At 44.2% G+C, this 18,211-nt stretch overlaps 1 protein-coding gene across 1 annotated transcript; it reads right to left on the bottom strand.

The window, feature by feature from the left end:
• Nucleotides 1–1,145: 1,145 nt before the first annotated feature.
• On the bottom strand, nt 1,146–17,411 carry dcaf5 (ddb1 and cul4 associated factor 5). The gene is made up of 9 exons (XM_086158498.1): nt 16,852–17,411; nt 14,364–14,507; nt 14,078–14,114; nt 13,808–13,947; nt 11,840–11,969; nt 10,246–10,459; nt 6,385–6,451; nt 4,025–4,152; nt 1,146–2,674 (listed from the first exon to the last, which is right to left on the bottom strand). The coding sequence occupies exons 1-9, from the start codon at nt 17,057–17,059 to the stop codon at nt 1,367–1,369; spliced, it is 2,376 nt and encodes a 791-aa protein (XP_086014624.1). The 5' UTR covers nt 17,060–17,411; the 3' UTR covers nt 1,146–1,366.
• Between the last annotated feature and the right edge of the window lie 800 nt (nt 17,412–18,211).

Genomic DNA, 18,211 nt, shown 5'->3' with positions numbered 1-18,211 from the left:
ACACACACACACACACACACACACACACACAGTCTTTCCAGAGTCAGAAACCCTTCCTCGGCTGGCAGGAGGGGGAGCGGCGCACAAAACAATGACATCATCTGCTTTAAGGACAATCATGACGCTATTAGGAATCCAACCCCACGTGTTTCTTTTCTTTTTTTAATCCGATGAAAGATACTCATCCATTTAAGGATATTCTCCTTCCAGGTTTTTTTTTTTCCCTCCTTAAATACCAAGTTGGTTGTATTTTTAAACTTAATCCAGTGTGAGTTATCAGATCTGAAGATACTTGACGTGGGAATTGTCCTTTAAATTTTAAATTTAAAGTAACATTTCCCCCAACGTTCAGCAAATTCCCTGTAAATCCTCACGCCGTAATTAATAAAAATACATTTTGACATTAACTTTAAGGCAATTTCTTCAACCCATTGCTTTTTGTTTAAACTGTGAATACATTTTCAACTGTTTTGATCTTTGTTTGAAATGAATTTGTAAATAGTTGTCGAGTTATAACAATAACTGAAAAACACACCTGGTGTTTTCGGACACGTGACGTCAGAACCGAAGTCATTTCTAGCCGTGTTTTTAAGGTTATTTCTGTTTGTAAACAAATTCTTTGCTGACATTTAGCAGGGTATATATTTTTCACTGTTAAAGGTGATTTCTTGCTTTCTGAAAAAGAGCGCCGTGACTTCGCTGAGGAAGAACAGGCGTCCGCCTCCGCTAGCGAACCTAGAAACATCCCAGACCAGTATAAAAAAATAAAATAAAAAAAAAAAAAAAAAAGGAAAATAACAGCTCAAAATGATTCTTTAATCGGGAGAACTGAAAACGGCTGCTGGTGAAGATCCCCGGGGGTAAATCACACACCGCCGAGCGTCAACTACGTCTTACTCCGTACGATTTCTACAGGAGTCAATCCTTCAGGCGGGCTGAAGCCTCTCCGCTGGAAAAACAAATAAAAAAAAGAAGAGAAAACAATCCGATTTGCGCTCGGCGGGAAACGCAAGAACTCAAAACGCCCTCCAGGAGTCTGTTTTGGTTTCGGCCGTGGCTCTGAGCGGCGACAAACACCTTCACGGCCGGTCGTCCCAGGAACTCCCCCTCTGATACTCCGCTGCTTCTTCTTCTTCTTCTTCTTCTTCTCCATCTTTTAACGTCATTCAAGGTTTGACTTCGACGACGATGAATGTTTTTGGGGTTTCGGATTTGTTGGTGGAGGTGTCTGCTGAGCAGAACTGTTTCAGTCTTGAGGAGGAGGAGGAGGAGGAGGAGAACCGGGCAAAAAAAAGCCGAGGTGTAAAAACTCTTAGAAAACCCAACTCTGAAACAAAGTCCTTGCGCTTATTCCTCGACGGGGAGTTTATGTTTTTAGCTTCTTTTCCGAGGGCGAGGAGCCGGGGTCGCCCTCATCCGATGCCAGGTGAGTCCGCTTCAGGGCGCCGGGCGCCGGGCCTTTTTCGGGGGACGACCCGTCCCGTTGCCTGGCGGGGACCGGGGCCTCCTCTTCTGACTCCGAGGTCCCGTGGCGGAGTCTCGGCGTTCCAGTCCGGTGCTGCCCGTTCGCTCCGGGACCGCGGCGGTTGTTACCGTCCGCGGCGGCCGGCGGCTCCGAGCCGCTGCCGCCGGCCTCGCCGCCGTCGGACACGCCCGCCGGCCCTCCAGTCCTCTGGTCGTCCGTCGTCAGGGGAGACGAAGCCGAACGCCGCTCGGCCTCAGTCCTGTCGCTCGCGCCCTCCTGGTTCTCGGAGGACAACCAGCACACGAAGTCCGAGGGGCTCAGGCATTTCTTATCGCGGACGCCGGGCTGGACCCGGGCGTTGCGTCCCTCGCCGGAGGACGAGGACGACGACAGGTCGTCGATGGAGATCGACGGGTAGCTGCAGGAGTCGATGGCGGAGAACAGCGCCTGCACCGACTCCGGTCGCTCTCCGGCTCTGGAGACCACGTGCATGCGGCGGCGGCGCATCACGTTGCGGCGCCGCACCGCGCTCCGCCGCTCCTCGTCGTCGCTGCTGGAGCTGGAGGTGGACGTGGAGGAGCTGGAGGCTTCGACGGGAAGCGAGGGGGAGGAGGCGGGGCTGGACAGGGTGGAGTTGTCCTGGGGGCTGGCGGTGCGGGGCTGGGGCCGGGGCATCGGGTCCAGCCAGAACTCGCTCGAGTTGGAATCCTCGTTGACCAGGAAGCCGGACTGCAGGCTCCGGTGGCCCCTGTGCCTCCTGGGCCGCTCCTCCTCGGGGTCCGCCCCCGCCGGCTCCTCCCCTCCGGAGGCGTACGGCCCGGCCAGGGACGAAGAGGACGAGTTATCCGAGTCGCTGTGGTGAGCGGCCGCCGCCGCCGCGGCGGACGGCGCCGCCGCTACGGCCGCTGCCGGCGCGGCCCGGGCGGAGGGACGGCCGCGTTCGCGGAGCTGCATGATGGCCTCCTCGCTCAGGTCGCTCTCCGAGTCTGAGCTCCAGCCTTCGATCTCTCGCCGCACCAGCGAGTCGAAGAAGGCCATCATGCGCGGGTCCTCCTGGATGGACTGGCTGACGTAGTCGTGGGACAGGCCGCTGCCGCTGTTCAGCACCAGGCTGATGTACTCCTCGTGGGTGTAGAGGCTGCGAGACTTGTCCTCCACCCGACCCTCCAGGTCACCCAGACTGTCAGGCTGCTGGTAGGGACTCCACACCTGGATCGGAAAATGAAAACAAAATAAAAATAATCACATAAATGAATAAAGCTGTAATAACGTTTAATTATAATTTTTTTTTTTTTTTTTTTAATTCTAGATGTTCGCAATTTTTATGCTGACCTTTTCCGACTGGAGTGCGCAATCTAATACCGGCGGTTCGTCGTTTCGGGAGCATCGGATTCGATCGATTTGACACATTTGCGTTTTTTTAAAACGACCAAACACTTAATTCAGTCGCCCGTGCAAGATCATCTTGACTTGACTAAAATCAAGCTGTAAATTACCTGAAAATTTTTCCAAAATGATGTGAATATCAACAAGGCTAAAAATCACCAGGCAGAGGGTTAAAAACCTGACCCACTAACATGTTTAGCTGTAGAAAAAACACCTTCACCTATTTTTTTCCAACTTGAAATTTTATGACTTTTCCAAAAGAGACCCCATCATTAGAAAAAGTGATACATTTCTTTTTTATTTATGTTTCCATGTGGGCTGTACACCACTAGGGTGCAAAGATTGTCCTATGGGTCATTTTTGCCCCGTAGGACGAGGGGAGTAAACACAATGTTAAGATGGCACCAGGGTTCAGAGATGCTGATGTTACAATTAAAAATCTGCAAAGAAGGTTACAAACTGATGAAAGTATCTATAGAATTCCTCTTCTTCTCCTTTGGGCTTTTCCCCTTCAGGGTCTCCACAGCGAATCCACCTTCTCCATCTGACCTCATGTTCCCGGCAGAGAGCTGCGTTCCTCTGATACAAACCTACTAGCAGTACCTTCTGCTCGCTCTAAGCGATCTCAGGCCAAACTGTTCTCGGTTCTACTACCTCAGTGGTGGAACAAACTTCCGGAAGCAACAAGACGAGCATCATCTCTCTCAACCTTCAAGAAACAGGTAAAAACTTTTCTCTTTCAGGACTTTTTACTGCGCTGATGCCCCAGATCAGGTTAGGGAGCAAGTTAGGCTATGCAGTGTGTGTGTGTGTTTGCGTATGTCTTTGTCAAAAAAAAAACAAAAAAAAAAAAACTCACAAACCCCAGCTTACTGTTCTGTATATTTCCTGTGCATCTTGTATTTGCAGTCCTTATGTCCTCTATTGTAAGTCGCTTTGGATAAAAGCGTCTGCCAAATGTAATGTAATGTAATCTGACCCTATTCTCTGGATCCTGCTCTCTCACACCCGCTACCTTTTCGTCATCGTCGCCGTTTCTAAAGTATCAATACAGCGGGATTATATATTATTGAGATTAGATACTAAGAATGGCCATTCATGAAAAGATTCCCGAGATGCTGTTTCCATGGAAACCCTTCCACAGCGGCCCCTCTGGCAGGAGGCGTCACTGACCTTGATGACTTTCTCCACGCCGGAGGAGCAGATCATGTAGGTGTGGGGGTTGAAGCGGACCTGGTTCACGATGGAGCGGTGGCCCTTCAGGACCATGAAGGCCCCGTTCACCACGCGGCCGGGGCCCCCTGGGGACGTGGATGAAAAACAGGGAGACGTGAAGAGGGGGGTGGGGGTGGGGGGGTCAAAAAAAAGCAATTTCTTGCTGTATTTATCAGGAATGTTTGTTTCTATTTGTGTATTTTCTTGCTTGTTTTAAGCAACTGTTTTCCGGAGGAATTTTTAAAACAAATATTCCTGGTTTGTTATTTTAGTATTTTTGGACCGTTTCCTATTTATTTTTCTTTTTAAATCACATTTTGAGGTCAGCGCTCGCTCATTTCAGAGTGACTCATTTATTTCTCAATGATTTGTATATTTCATGACATTTTGTTAACTTTCATATCATTTCTTGGTGCCGTTTCACGAAAGCTCTTGCTGTATTTCTGGGTGATATTGCGTCATTTAAAACAACGCTTTAAATAAACACCGGCGTATTTTTGCATGTTTTTTTTTCCCTCGTTTTGTTGAGGAAAACTGTTTTTGTTTAACATGAAGGGTTCAGTCAGTCGGCTTGGATGAACTCGGTGACCCCTGATGCTGAGGAGCCTTTGAAACGACAAACAGCCTTGATTGTTCAACCTGCTTCTGGATCCTGCGAGAAAAATGCACGGGCGAGCGCTCACACACACACACACACACACACACACACACACATGCACACAGAATGACGCAGGCAGTAACAGCAGTAACAAAACCCTGTTAGCCAGACTTGCACATTTTTTCAGAGTGAGCGAGTCCGGGGAAAATAAACCCCAGATATGTGTCAGGTGGCGCCGGAGCCCTTTGACTGTTCGGACTCCGAGGCGCTTTCATATTTTTCTAATTTCTATTGAGTTTTCTGCTATGCTGTCGAAACGGCGGAAACAAATTCTGTCACCATGGGGTGACAGGAGCCGATACGTCATTTAAAAAAAAAAAAAAAAAATTGTTTTCTCGATTTCAAATTCACGGTTAGACGGGCCGGCGGGCGTTAAATTTAGCCTCTTCAATCAAGGGATTGGAGAGTTTCAATCGCAACATCATAATAACTGTAAAATGAATAAAGCTGCGTGGTACTTCGAACCGTGTTTATGACTCGGCAAGCGCGCTGTGGTTTCTTGAGATGGTCGTTCCTCAGGAACAAACCGAGGGGGAGAAATTCCTTCGAATCCGGTGGGATCCCGAGGGCCGAATGATCCGAGTATGGCGGCGAGAGGTCAAAGGTCGCCGTCCCCCGTCCGAAGGGTGAACGGTGGCAAAACGTATTTCGACATTTTGAATTGTAGCAAAAAATTGCCAGTCAGGGAGGTCAGTGACCTTGACCTTTGACACCCACTTTCTAATCGCTGTGGAAGTGGATGCTTGCGACCCGTTTGATTCCATTCGTATTCCTGAGTCATCGTTCTCATGCTAAATAAAATATTTTGATGAACATTTGAAACAAATGTCTAAAAGGATGAAATGGAGAGATGTAAAAAAAATATATATATAGTCATCAGTGAAGACCTCAAAAATTGCAAGTAATTCTTTAAGATATACAAGAAACTACCGAGAAAAAAAACGAAAATATGCTGAAAAGAACTAACAAACTCAAAGAAATCAACAAGTAGTTCTGAGAAGATGGAAAAAACAAACAAAAAAAAAAAAAACATATATATATATATATATATATATATATATATATATATATATATATATATATATATATATATATATAAAGACAGTCATTGGTTAATACCTCAAAATTTGCAAGTAATTCTTTAAGATATACAAGAAACTACCGAAAAAAAAACGAAAATATGCTAAAAAGAACTAACAAACTCAAAGAAATCAACAGGTAGTTCTGAGAAGATGGAAAAAACAAACAAACAAAAAAAAACATATATATATATAAAGACAGTCATTGGTTAATACCTCAAAATTTGCAAGTAATTAACTAAAATATAAAATAAACTACACTAAAAGAAACTAAAACTAAAATAAATTAACAAGTAGTTCTAAGATGAAAAAAGAAAATATATGGTAATCAGTCAAGAACTCAAAATTTGCAAGTAATTGTTACCTAAAATATAGAAGAAACTAACTAAAAAAGTAAACTACACTAAAGGGAAGTAACAAACTAACAGAAATTAACAACTAGATGGAAAAAAAAAAAAAAATCTAATACATTTTAATATTTATTAAACAAAATTTTCCTTTCCTTTTGAAAATCTTCCCCTAAATCATGGGACTTGCTGTATCGTGCGCAGACGTACGAGCCGACAGGCCCGATAACTCACCTGCCTCTGGATCCTTGGGGATCTTCCACATGTAGAGGTTGAAGTCATCCGATCCGGACAAGATGTACTGCGGACGACACAAAAAAAAAACCTTTAGGAATCTCGCCGTTTCACCGCGACTCGGCTCGTAGCCGACGAACTCCGGAGCGTCCGGGCCTGGAAGGTGGTGGTTGTAGCAGGGCGTCCACACATGGTTCCACTTTAACCTGCCGCTTCAGGTAACTTTTGACAACAGCAGAGCGGGAGGTTTGAGCGCTCTGGTTTCCGGACTATTGAGCGCACCTCAATATAAGCCGCACCGGCTAGCTAGCCCAGGGGTCGGCAAGCCGTAACACCCAAAGAGCCATTTGGACCCGGTTTCCTCGGAAAAGAAAACACCGGGAGCCGCAATTACTTTTTGACGTCTAAAATAAAGGTACCACTGTATATATTGCTTTTTATTACCTTTACACTCTGTATAAATAGGTGTGTAGTGTGTTGCTTCTGAAATTCCCAAAGTATTACGGAGAAAATTAAATTTTATTTATGTAATGAACTCATTTTGAGCTTTGGGCTTTCAGAGCGTGTAGCGGAGCCTTGACCTGAATTTTAAAAATAAATCGGGAAAAAAATCACTGTGTCAATAAACAATAAAAAATAAATATTTGCAAAATATCCTCATAAATATTTATTTTACCTGGTTTATGGGACTTCTGCTCCTGAACTTCTGCACAGCATCTGCAAATCGGGACTTTATACCGGCTTCCGCGAGAGTGACGTTATTTTGAGCGGCGAAAAATAATAAATATAATTTTATTTCACATTTCAAGATCACAATAATCTTCCAACTTAGAACTAAAAGTTAAAAAAAGGAATTAAAACAAATGAAATATACCTCAATTAAATATTTATAATTTATTTTCCCAAGCCACTCGGAGCCACAGTGTAAAGATGAAAGAGCCGCATGGGTTGCCGACCTCTGGGCCGATCGCCATCTCGGTACTACACCTTGTTTACAGTACTTATACACTTAAGTGTGCCGATGATAAACAGATCAATCAAGGCCAGACTTCTTGACTTCCAAAAATCTGTATTAATTCTTATGTAGCAATGAAGTCTTTATGTGCCGACGCCTCCTCCTAAAAGTCTCCTGCTTGCGGTGGAAACCGGGAAGAGACGTAGCCGGCCAATCAGAAACTATCTGTATTGATGACGGGGTTATTTTCTTCAAGAAGCAGCATGTTCAATCAGATTAGATGACTGGATTAGATTAGACTTCATTTTTTTTGTTTTTTTTTTATTTTCATTTGCGGCAGCGGTCCAACTGTCAGCGTGACGGGTAAATAAAAAGAGGCGGATCAGTGCAGGTCAAAAAAACACGGCAGAGGGAATCACTTTCCTAACGATCAAACATCCAGTAAAACAAGCGTTTTATTATTATCTATGATGGAAATGATGAGAAAAAAATGTTGTCATGTGTATAAAATGTGATGGGGTGTTTTTCTTTTTAAACTTTTAGCTTTTAACTTTCCAGGCCTCGTCTGCTGAATTATCATTTAATTACAGTTTTTAAATCACATTTCAGCGACAGACTCTGTCGTCTGACCGGATGGGATGTCTTTTTTTTTGTTTGTTTACATGGTTTAAATAAAGTTCAATATTAAAAATGACATCAGTGATAGTTACCAGCAATCAAAAAGTTTACTGGTGATCCATCGCTGGGACAGTTTGAACACAAAAACCCTTAAAATAGCTTTTTGTAACCTGCACTATACCTGCTCTGTCTATTACACCAATAATGCCGCTTTATTGTTCCTTCCTTTTCATGGAGCCTGAGATCTGATGCCCGCTCGCCCCGACGTTTCTGTTCGCACACGTTCTGATGAGTTGTTCATTTCTAGAGAGTGACGAACGGCGGCTTCAGCTCTCCGCGCTTCAACACAGGCAAAAATAAAACGACAAAACACAAAACCGCCTTGGCCTCCATCCAAAAGAAACACCGATAAATGGCCCGATGTAGGCGGCTACACACACACACGCACACACACACACACACACGTGCGAGCCAACACCTGCACGCTGAGTCCCAGATTCCCGCCGGACACGTCAGCTCAGAATGTCTCGCCTTTTAGCTCCATCGTTCTTTCTTTCCTCGCACTTTCACGCCAGTGGAGAAGGGCAAATCTTCTCGTTTATCAGTTTAATCGGTCTTTAATACTGATTTTAAACGTTTTTAAAAATTGGAGCGGGAACTATGAGAAAAGAGATTACGTCGTTTGTTCCCTAAAAAACATCCAGTCCTTTCTGGGTCATTCACTCCTTGAATATTTCCCTCGACAAAGACGGGCTGATTTGAAAGGAAATTGCTACTTACTTTCCAGGCAGTTAATTTTATGTTGTCTTGCTTATTTTCAGTCATGTTCCTCGTTATTTGACAACATTTTTTTTTTTTTTTTGCGCTTTCGATGTAATTTTGCTCGTAAATTTCAGGTCGTTTCTCCATGATTTAAAAGAGGACTCGCCTTTTTTCATTTTAATTTATTCCGAAAGTGGCTGAGAATACTCGGAAAAACACTGATTATCATATAAAGGGTAAAACAAAAGGAAGCGGGGCTGGACGGTATTGAACAAAACCAATAAACATCATCAGTTTGAATATCAACGCGTTTACTTTTCTAACCCTGAGTATATTTGCGGTCATTTTAAGAGGGATAAAGGTGTAATTTTAAGACGAGTACGTGTTGATTCTGAGGTGCCGGTGTTCACACATGATCGTCGCGGGGCGTGAGGTCTCGTTCTTAAGACGATGCAAGCTCAAATTTACAGACTGGGCGATGAGATTGCTCCTTCGCCGGTGTCGAGGATAAGCTTTAAGCCCGCCGACACGCGGGGGATAACGTTAACATAATAAACATGGCTGCAGGGTGATGTCATGTCTGAGGAGGACCCGCCGGACGACCGCTGGCAAACTCCGGCGGCCTCTAAATACCGCAGAAGGAAGCGATATTTTATTCCGCTTTTATTCTTTCTATTGGTACCACATGTGGCCACTATTCTTCGCAAAGTCCCCCCTTTTTGAAAAAGATGATAACAGGATATTGAGCTCAGACGTTCTTCTGTCTCCATCCGTAGGTTGGGTTGGATCTAGATGAGACCCGCGAGAGTCGTCCAAGACTCCCGTCAAACCTCCATTTGTCTCGGTTAATGTTTGGAACTCGGGACGATAAAAGAACGGCTGCGTTGTTTGAGGCGCCCGCGTGCTTATGAAGATCTTTATTTTCGCAGATTTATTTCTCCATTTATTTGCTGAGTGCATCTTTTTCCCCGCGGCTAAATCACATTATTGTTTTTTCAAATATAGCTGGGAAAAAAAGACAGCGTTTATGTTGGCGGGCGGTCACGCTTAATAAAATCATCAGACGGGATTATCTTTTTTTTTTTTTTTAAGGCAGAAAAAATTGCTGGAAAATTAGAAAAAAAAAAAAATGATCGCAGAATAGATAAGGATAAACTATAACTTCAGCAACAACGGAGCAAAATTACAAAATTAGGTGAAAATATTTGAATATGAGGACATTGAAATCCCTTTTCAATTCGCGACGGCTCACATTTTGTGTTCGAAAAGACCCCGAGCTGGCAGGTTGCCATGGAAACCAATACCTGTGCGCACAAATAGCGCTCACATCCATCTAACGGAAGGTACGAAACTCTTTTCTATGCAGGACTTTATGAGTTGTGTGATTTAACACACCCTCAATGTCATGTTGCATGTCAATATTAAAAAAAGCAGACCCTTCCGAAGCTACTGGTCGGTCTGTTTCCACCTCAGCTGTTAACACACACACACACGCACACACACCCCTGCCCTCCTTCCGGACCCACCTGGTCTTTGTCTCCGGCGAAGCAGCAGCTCTTCATGGTGCAGGAGTTGAAGTAGCCCTGGTTGTCGAACTGGAAGCTGGGCAGGCGCGAGTGCAGCTCGTAGAGGACGGGCGGCAGGCGGCGCCGCAGCGCCAGCAGCTGAGTGCCGGTGCTGTTGAATCGCACGCTCATGGCGCTCTGCAGGGACATGCTGCCGCCATAGCGCAGTAGAGAGCTGTAGGAAGGAGAGTTGGGGGGGAAAAATGCATTTAAATTTATTTTTTTCTGTGACAAAAATTCAAACGTGACCTTTCGTGTGACATGAGATGAGATGAGAACAACTTTATTCATCCCGAAGGAAATTGTTGTGTCAGTTTCAAGTAGAAAACATAACAGTAATAGATAATAGTAGGAAGAAGGAAGAATAAGAAATACAATGAAATATAAATTGTCTTAACTGTTAACTGTTAACTACAAAGATTTGAACATTCCCTGCGGCTGAAAGAAGAGGAATTAAAAAGTCTGGAGCCACATGACCATTTACTTGAATTATTTAGGACACACACAATATTATTTGGATTTTTTTGAGATGAATAAAAAAATATATACATCTCAAGAGTCAATTTCTTGTAAACCTTTTCTTATTTTCTAGTCATTGCTAGCATATAGCATCTAAAAGCTCATTTCCACACGTAATAGATAATAAATAGATATATAGTCAATACGACAACAACGGATAGCACACATATGAATGTACACAACCCAGACCCAAATATACAATGATATATAAAACATAAGACTGCAGCTGCATGTTTGGACCACGGAGAAAAAGCAAACGAAGAGGAGAAATTTGTCATTACTACTTACATCCGTTTGGATTCCCTGAACCTGACCTTGCCTTTGTGTGTGTGTGTGTGTGTGTGTGTGTGTGTGTGTGTCTACAAACACACCAAATTCCCCGTTTCCTCTCCCATCTCATTAGTCTAAATATTTGGATTTTGGAGAGACGGTTCTGCGGCTGTCAGAAGCCCAGCAGAGATCGGGGTAAAAGTGGTGCAACAGGGACACCTAGTAGACATGTCGGGAACAGGCCGGCGGACGCCGCCATGACGCCGAGTCAAGGTTTACGACACGCGTGGGAGATCATTTTATCCGGGACAATCCAGTTGCCCCACTGATTCTTGTTATTTCAAAGTTGCACGCAAATTTTTTGGGTCACGATTTGACGCATTTCCATCGGCTGTTTTCAGGTAAATGTTTCACCATTTGACCTCATTTCTTTTCTGCATTTTCTGATTGTTTTTCTCTCTCGCATCTTTTTTTTTTCAACTGAATACTAAGCACTTCCTTGAATTTTGAGGTCAATTTTGACGAATAATTCGTATTTTAAGCGATCGCTATAAAAGGACATGAATCAGATTTCCATGTGTTTTCATTTTTTTCAAAAAAAATGTTAAGGTGTTGCGTGAGCTGCTTTTAAATTCTTTGCACTCTTTATTCCACTGCATTTAGTTCCCTCGTCCATTTCAATACGTGTAATGCGTTTCATTTTTTTTTTTTCTCTGTGGTGAAAACCCACAAGGGTTAGAAAGAGACTGAAAGGGAGAGACATGACCTGCGCGGCTTGCGGATATCCCATAATCCAACGCCCTCCTTGGAGTTGGCAGTGGCCAGTAGCCGGGGCTCCACGGGGTTAAACATGACGCTGTGGAAGGCCGAGGGGTAAGTGGCCAAGCAGAAGGGCTCTGCGGGACAAACAACATTTACATCAACTCACTGATGGGAAAAAAAAAGGTTGTTTATTTCAATAGCAGAGCCAAACTGAACCAAAGCGAGTTTAAGGCTGAGGAAAAAAAACGGTTGTTTATTTCAATAGCAGAGCCAAACTGAACCAAAGTGTGTTTAAGGCTGGGAAATCAATTCATTCCACTCTTTCGCTACGTAAATCCACGATATCCAGCCTTCAGAAACCTTTTACATGATACAGTTGAAATTATTTTAGCCTGTATTACACACTAACAGGGACACATTTTTGTAGTTTTGCTGTATCTTGTTGCTGCTTTCTATTTAAAGTCTTACTGCTTTAAAGGTATCTGGCAGCCGCGAAAGTTGAGATTTTACAATAATTTTGAATATCTTCTATACGATCTTGATGCTGAATTAATAAGTTATCGTTAGGTTTTAAAGCCCTGAAGCAAAGCTCGATATGTAGAATAATTCAAAAGTCAACGTTATTATATTCCCATGAGTTTTATTTACTGGCTACAGGGAAAACATCTTGCATCCCATCAACGCGGGGTTTCGTTCCTGCAGAAGGATAAACACGTCGGCAGCAGAATAAGCGAGCCGTCGGCTACTGAGGGTGTCGGTAGGTCAGGACCGATGCGGGCTTCGTGGAAGATGGTCAAAAACATCTCGCCTTACCGGGCGGCTGCATACAGCCATCGGACCGATGAGTTTTTCCAAATGCGCTCGGGCTGCCGACGAACCACGAGCCAGCAAGTATTTTTATTACGGCAGCCGCACGATCAGGTCGCGCTCTTTCCAGGGGATGGTTGGACATTTCCAGGAAGAGCCCGGCTGATCCGACAGACCACGAGCCACTCCTCTGCTGCTGCCTCTTCTTTTATCTCCTCCGAGGTTTCTGAGTACTTTAAAGTAACTTTCCAGACATTTGTTTTGCTAAATATTAGTTTGATTTCTTGCGCGCTTGCTTTTCACACTATGTAGTATGTATGGATACTGAAAATCTGAGCACCATGACGGACTTCCTGAAAAACCAGACGGCGAGATATAGACACGTGGATGCGAATGATCGGCGTCCTATTGATTCATGATTGCATCAATAATTATTGTTTGACGGTCCCATGTGAGCTGGTGTGACGGTTGCTCTTGCAGCCCACTAGAGGGTGATATTGATGGTTTAATTGACGGAGAACAAAATGACAGCTCTATCTTTGTGTTGAGATCATGGCGAGGAGGAGCCATACAAATTAAAATGTCAGAGTTACTGTCAGAGCAAGTCCAAACATGGCCGCTTTTTTATATCAGATACTTCCATTTAAAGTTATTTTTTTATGAGTTAGCCACTGAATATTGCCGTTGGTGATTAACAGCGACGCTAGTATTTTATGAATATTGAATTTGAAGTGTCCTCTACTATTCGGAAGGTTATTTTAGCCTGCAACAGTGCAATAAATAAGTCATTTGCCTGATTTGATGAATAAAAATCCGACACTCCAAATGAAAGTGGAAAAACACACTCCAGGCTGATCCAACTTTGATTTCATGTTCTTGAAACAAGTCCAAATGAATCAGTGTTGCTTCCTAAGTGGACAGTTTGATTTCACACAAGTGTGATTGACTTGGAGTTAAACTGTGTTGTAATAAGGGTTCCCTTCATTTTTCGGTGCAGGTTATTTGCAGCCGGCGAGAAATGAGAAGAGCGTAAACTCCAGGTGAAATGAGACTTTTGTCAACTTCTTCATTCCTTCAATCGTGTTTTTGCTGTGGATTCATTCCTGCGAAATGGTTAGCGACCGATCGGGTGCCCGATATGTTTGCGAGCTACGGTTGCTTTTACCTCCGTGCAGCGGTTCGCGGGTGTCCCAGATGAGCACGCGCCCGTCGTCCGACGAACTCGCGAACACGTTGTCGTTGACGGGGCTGACCGACAGGCTGTAGACGGCGTCGATGTGCAGGAATACGTTCAGGGTTTCCTGCCTGGGACGATGGCGGGGGAGGAGGGGAGCGGGAAAATTTAAAAAAAAAAAAAAAAAAGAGCAGCAGGTTTGATTGGCAGGTGTGGGATTGTCGGAGACGGCGCGGGAATCCATTTTGTGACATCACCCACCTCTCCACGTCGTGAAGAATCACCTGCTCGTCATTTCCTGTGAAAGGAAACACAAACACACAGTGTGTGAGATCCCGCTGCCGTTGCTGTCAATATAGATACATCACAATATCTGACATGGATTCATGAACCCTTCTTTCAAAACTGTAAAGGAAAGGAAAATGTGATAATCAATGGAAGGTTTTAATTGGTCTCTGGATTTCAGTTTTCATGGATTTCCAAGTAGGGGAATATCCCAGAGAGCGAAGGACCGGCGGATTCTCGCGGAAGGTGCCGGTGTTCTCACCTCCGGAGAAAACCTTCCTGTTGCTGCTGTCGAAAGCCAGGCAGAAGATGTTGGACAGGTGCTCCCCCTTCAGCTTCACCGGCTTGGAGCGAGCATGGATGGCTTTCTCCATGTGCCACAGAAGGACCCGCCGGTCGTCTCCACCTGCGGCACATCAGCAGCCGTCTTTAGAACGCCTCAATAAAAAGATCCTGTTAGCATGAGTTAATGTCAGTGCCTAACTGTCGCTGAACTTAACTGTCACTTAACAATTCTGAGAGTGAAAATAAATGAAGACGGTCATGACAAAATTCAATCTTATTGTTTTTCCATGTTTAATGCAGATCAATGGAATCTGGGATCGACAATTGGTCGGATTTTTTTTTCCTGATATGCAGCTCATTCATATTCTAATTTTCGAGGAATTATTTTTCGATCTTAACTAATTATTTATAGTCGTTGTGAGTTTTCAGGTAATTTCGTGATGATTTTGCAGGTAACTAAACTCATTTCAGATATCTGGTGGTCGTTTTCCGATTGGCAGATAGGTATGGGGTCATTTCAGGTAATCGATTAATGCAGGTGGACTCAAAACTTTAAAACGTTTAGCCTTTCAATGAAGGGGTTAGAACAACGAACAGGCAGACTTTGCAATTCTGCAGCGGGGGCTGAGAATATCTGTGATTCGACTTCGGGATGCATTCTCTCTTTCATTAAAAAACAAAAACTGTGATTGTCGTTGCATTGTTGTCCTCCAACCTCCACCTCCAACCCGCTCACCAGCTGCAAAAGCACAGACAATCACTGACGTCAGCGCTTGATTTCTACCTGTTCCTGTTGAAAGAAAGTAAGATCGACAATCCTGTTTTGTTTTTCATCTTTGGTGAATACTGGATTTTTTTTTTTTTCTAATGTCCAACAATCAGTTTTGTGTGGCAACAATTTAACATCGGAAATGTTCATAATATCAATTCGACATTCCTTTTTTTTGTTGAGAATCAAGTTAACATTTATTAACCTTGAGCCTCGAGCCAAAATAATGTCAAAAGGTGTTTGACTATCGTATTGATTTAATCTCCACATTTGCCTGACATTGTTACATTGTTACCTCATAGCGGCCAATGTGTACTGACATAGAGACTGATACACGCTGATAAAATCGTCTGACTGATAAATCTGCCGGTCTACATTTCCCTGAGAGATTATTCAATCAATTCAATGTGAGCAAGAATGTCACGATGGAGTGCTTAAATAACGTTAAACAGTCGAGACGTCATCGAGATTTATTCCCTTGCTGTCCAGAGAGGGTAATTAATAGAAGCACTAACAGGGTTAAACAAACAATGGTATTGACCGCCTACCAAATTGCTATCAAAAAAATGTGTGTATGGCTGGGGATTACACAATCGGGTGCATCCCTGCATCTCGTAGCAGTTCAGCAACACCGCTAAATTACAGCCTCTGGAGGGCCCACTAAAATAAATCGAAACCTCCCTCAAACAGACTCATAAAAATGCTGCACATTAGAATCATGGGAGGGGAAGGTTTTACTGCAGCCCTGTTCTATGATGAGGCATTAGAATTATCTTTGTGCAGCAAGTGGAGACAAAAGGAAGATAATAACAAAGGACAGCATTGCCGTTGATGGTTTTTCTGAGCCATTTTCATGCTCCCTTGAGTTCATGTTTACGGTGAATTAGTCCTGGGAGGTGACATGCATTGCAAAGTTGGTCGAGGTGCAGAGAAACAGTTTGGAAACAGTCAGCCGGGGTGGCTGGGGAGGGCTTGGAGTCTGGAATGTAGTTCGTAAAATCCCCCAAAACAACTGCGTTGTGATATGATGCATTGCTTTTTTATCTTTGTGCACCAACTAAACCGTGACGCATGTTCCTAACTTGACGAATAACGGTTCACTGCAACATTCAACCCGTGAGGATCAACGTTTTTGAGCAATAAAAGTTAACGCCGAGGCTAAATTATAAACTGTGGATTAGAGCAGTTGGGTTTTTCCTGGCGGTGGCGGGCAGGGGTGAAGTGTTTACAGTGGATTTATTTTTTTAAGAAACAAAAACGTCGAGCAGCTCCGTGCTGCAAAGTAAACAAAAATGGCAAACCTCAGGCTGTCACACTAGGCCAGGTGATTGTTTTTAACCAGCTCCGGACACAAACAGCGTGTGTGTTTACAGGAGCGAGAGCCACGGCGACACCCATCACCGCCGCAAATGCACGAAAAGTCTTCCGCCTGAGGAGCGGGGCATTCGGGACCGGTCCTCCGGGAAGGGGTGGTGGACGGAGGGGGAGGGCTGCCTGTCCGCGGTCCCCCCGCGGAGCAGCTCCGGCTTGTTGACGTTGGCTCGCTAACGGCTAGGCTAACTTTAGCAGCTAGCACGGCTAGCTCAGCTGACTAGCTTAATCTACTTAGCGTTAGCATGCTAACGGAGTCGCACCTCACGTCTAAGGCGAGGAGAGGAGGGGAGGAAAAGGGGAGGCGAAGGATTTGTCAACTTACCGGAGACGAGCCACTCGCCGCCGTTGTTGGAGAACTCGATGGCGTTGACACAGCCGAAATGCCCGAGCATGTCCTTCTTGTAGAGGCTGGCGCAGCCTGCCAACCTCCGCCTCTGGAATTCCTCCTTCATGAGCGGCTGCCCAGTGAGCTCTCTCCGGGACAGAAAGCCCACGGAGGAGCGCATACCGCAGCCCTTCAGCTCCTTCATTATCCACAAAAATACCAATAAAGTATTAAGCCTCGATTTGTTTTGTTGTTGTTTTTGTTTTTCACCGCCGCCTCCCGCTCATCTGCTCATCGACACACGCTTGTTGGGAGCCCCGGGCAGAACTACATTGTGCTTCAAGCCCCGGCCGTTGACGACGCTTGTTGTGTGGCTCGTCGGCAGTCCCGGCAGCAGCTTCCTGCTCCGGCGGATGGCTCTCTCTCTCTCTCTCTCCCTCTCTCTCCCTCTTTCTCTGTTTCTCTTTCTCTCTCTTTCTTTCTCTCTTTCTCCCTCCCTCCCTCTCTCTCTCTCTCTCTCTCTCTCTCAAGCCTTGTCTGTCAACCGACCGCGACGCCCGGCGCCTGTCAATCAGCGGCCCCCGCCTCACGCGAGACGGGAGCTACGTCACACATCGGACTTTGGACTCAAGAACTACAATTCTGAGGAGTTTCCGGGTTTTCGTGGAGTTTTTTTGTAGTCCAATGTGATGTTTTGCTAGCTGTCATTCAAGTCAACGTTGTTGTTGTTGTTGTTGTTGTTGTTGTTGTTGTTGTTGTTGTTGTTGTTGTTGTTGTCCTTGAAATGTGTTGCTCATTTTTATTTAGTTTTCTTTTTCAGTCATTTGTTGTCATGTTTGCAGTGGATTAATTTACGGATAATTTCCAACTTCATTTCCGATAATTCATTGCTGATTCTCAGGTTGCTTTTTGTTGATTTTCTTTCGGAGGTATTTGCAATCAGATAAATAAAATTAAATAAAGTTGGAAATGGTTTGGGGGATTTATTGGTTAATCTATTGCGCTTCCATAGCCTTTTCTTTACTGGGCTATTTTCCTAACTTTAGATATAAATTTTTCTTAAAGAAGGCCTGAGCTCTGAATGTCATACATTACTTTGTTTTGAATACACTTACTTCCACTACTTGAACGCTGATGTCTTGACAGCTGCCATACAAGTCAACTTTTTTTTTCTTTTTTTTTTTTTTGCTGTTGTCCTCAAAATGTGTTGCTCATTTTTAATTAGTTCTCTTTTTGAGTTGTAAGATAATTTGTTGTCATATTTGCAGTTGATTCATTTACAGATAATTTCATTCCATTTACATATAATTTAAAAAATAGTCTTTCAGAAGCATTTGTAATCAGTAGCCGGTAAATA

The sequence above is a fragment of the Fistularia commersonii genome, chromosome 1, assembly GCF_037954325.1.
Source record: "Fistularia commersonii isolate RoL2024-O1a breed Wild chromosome 1, RoL_Fcom_v1.0, whole genome shotgun sequence".
Taxonomy (NCBI): domain Eukaryota; kingdom Metazoa; phylum Chordata; class Actinopteri; order Syngnathiformes; family Fistulariidae; genus Fistularia; species Fistularia commersonii.
Note: the sequence above shows the minus strand (reverse complement) of the source record. Positions and strands in the feature narration are given on the sequence as shown.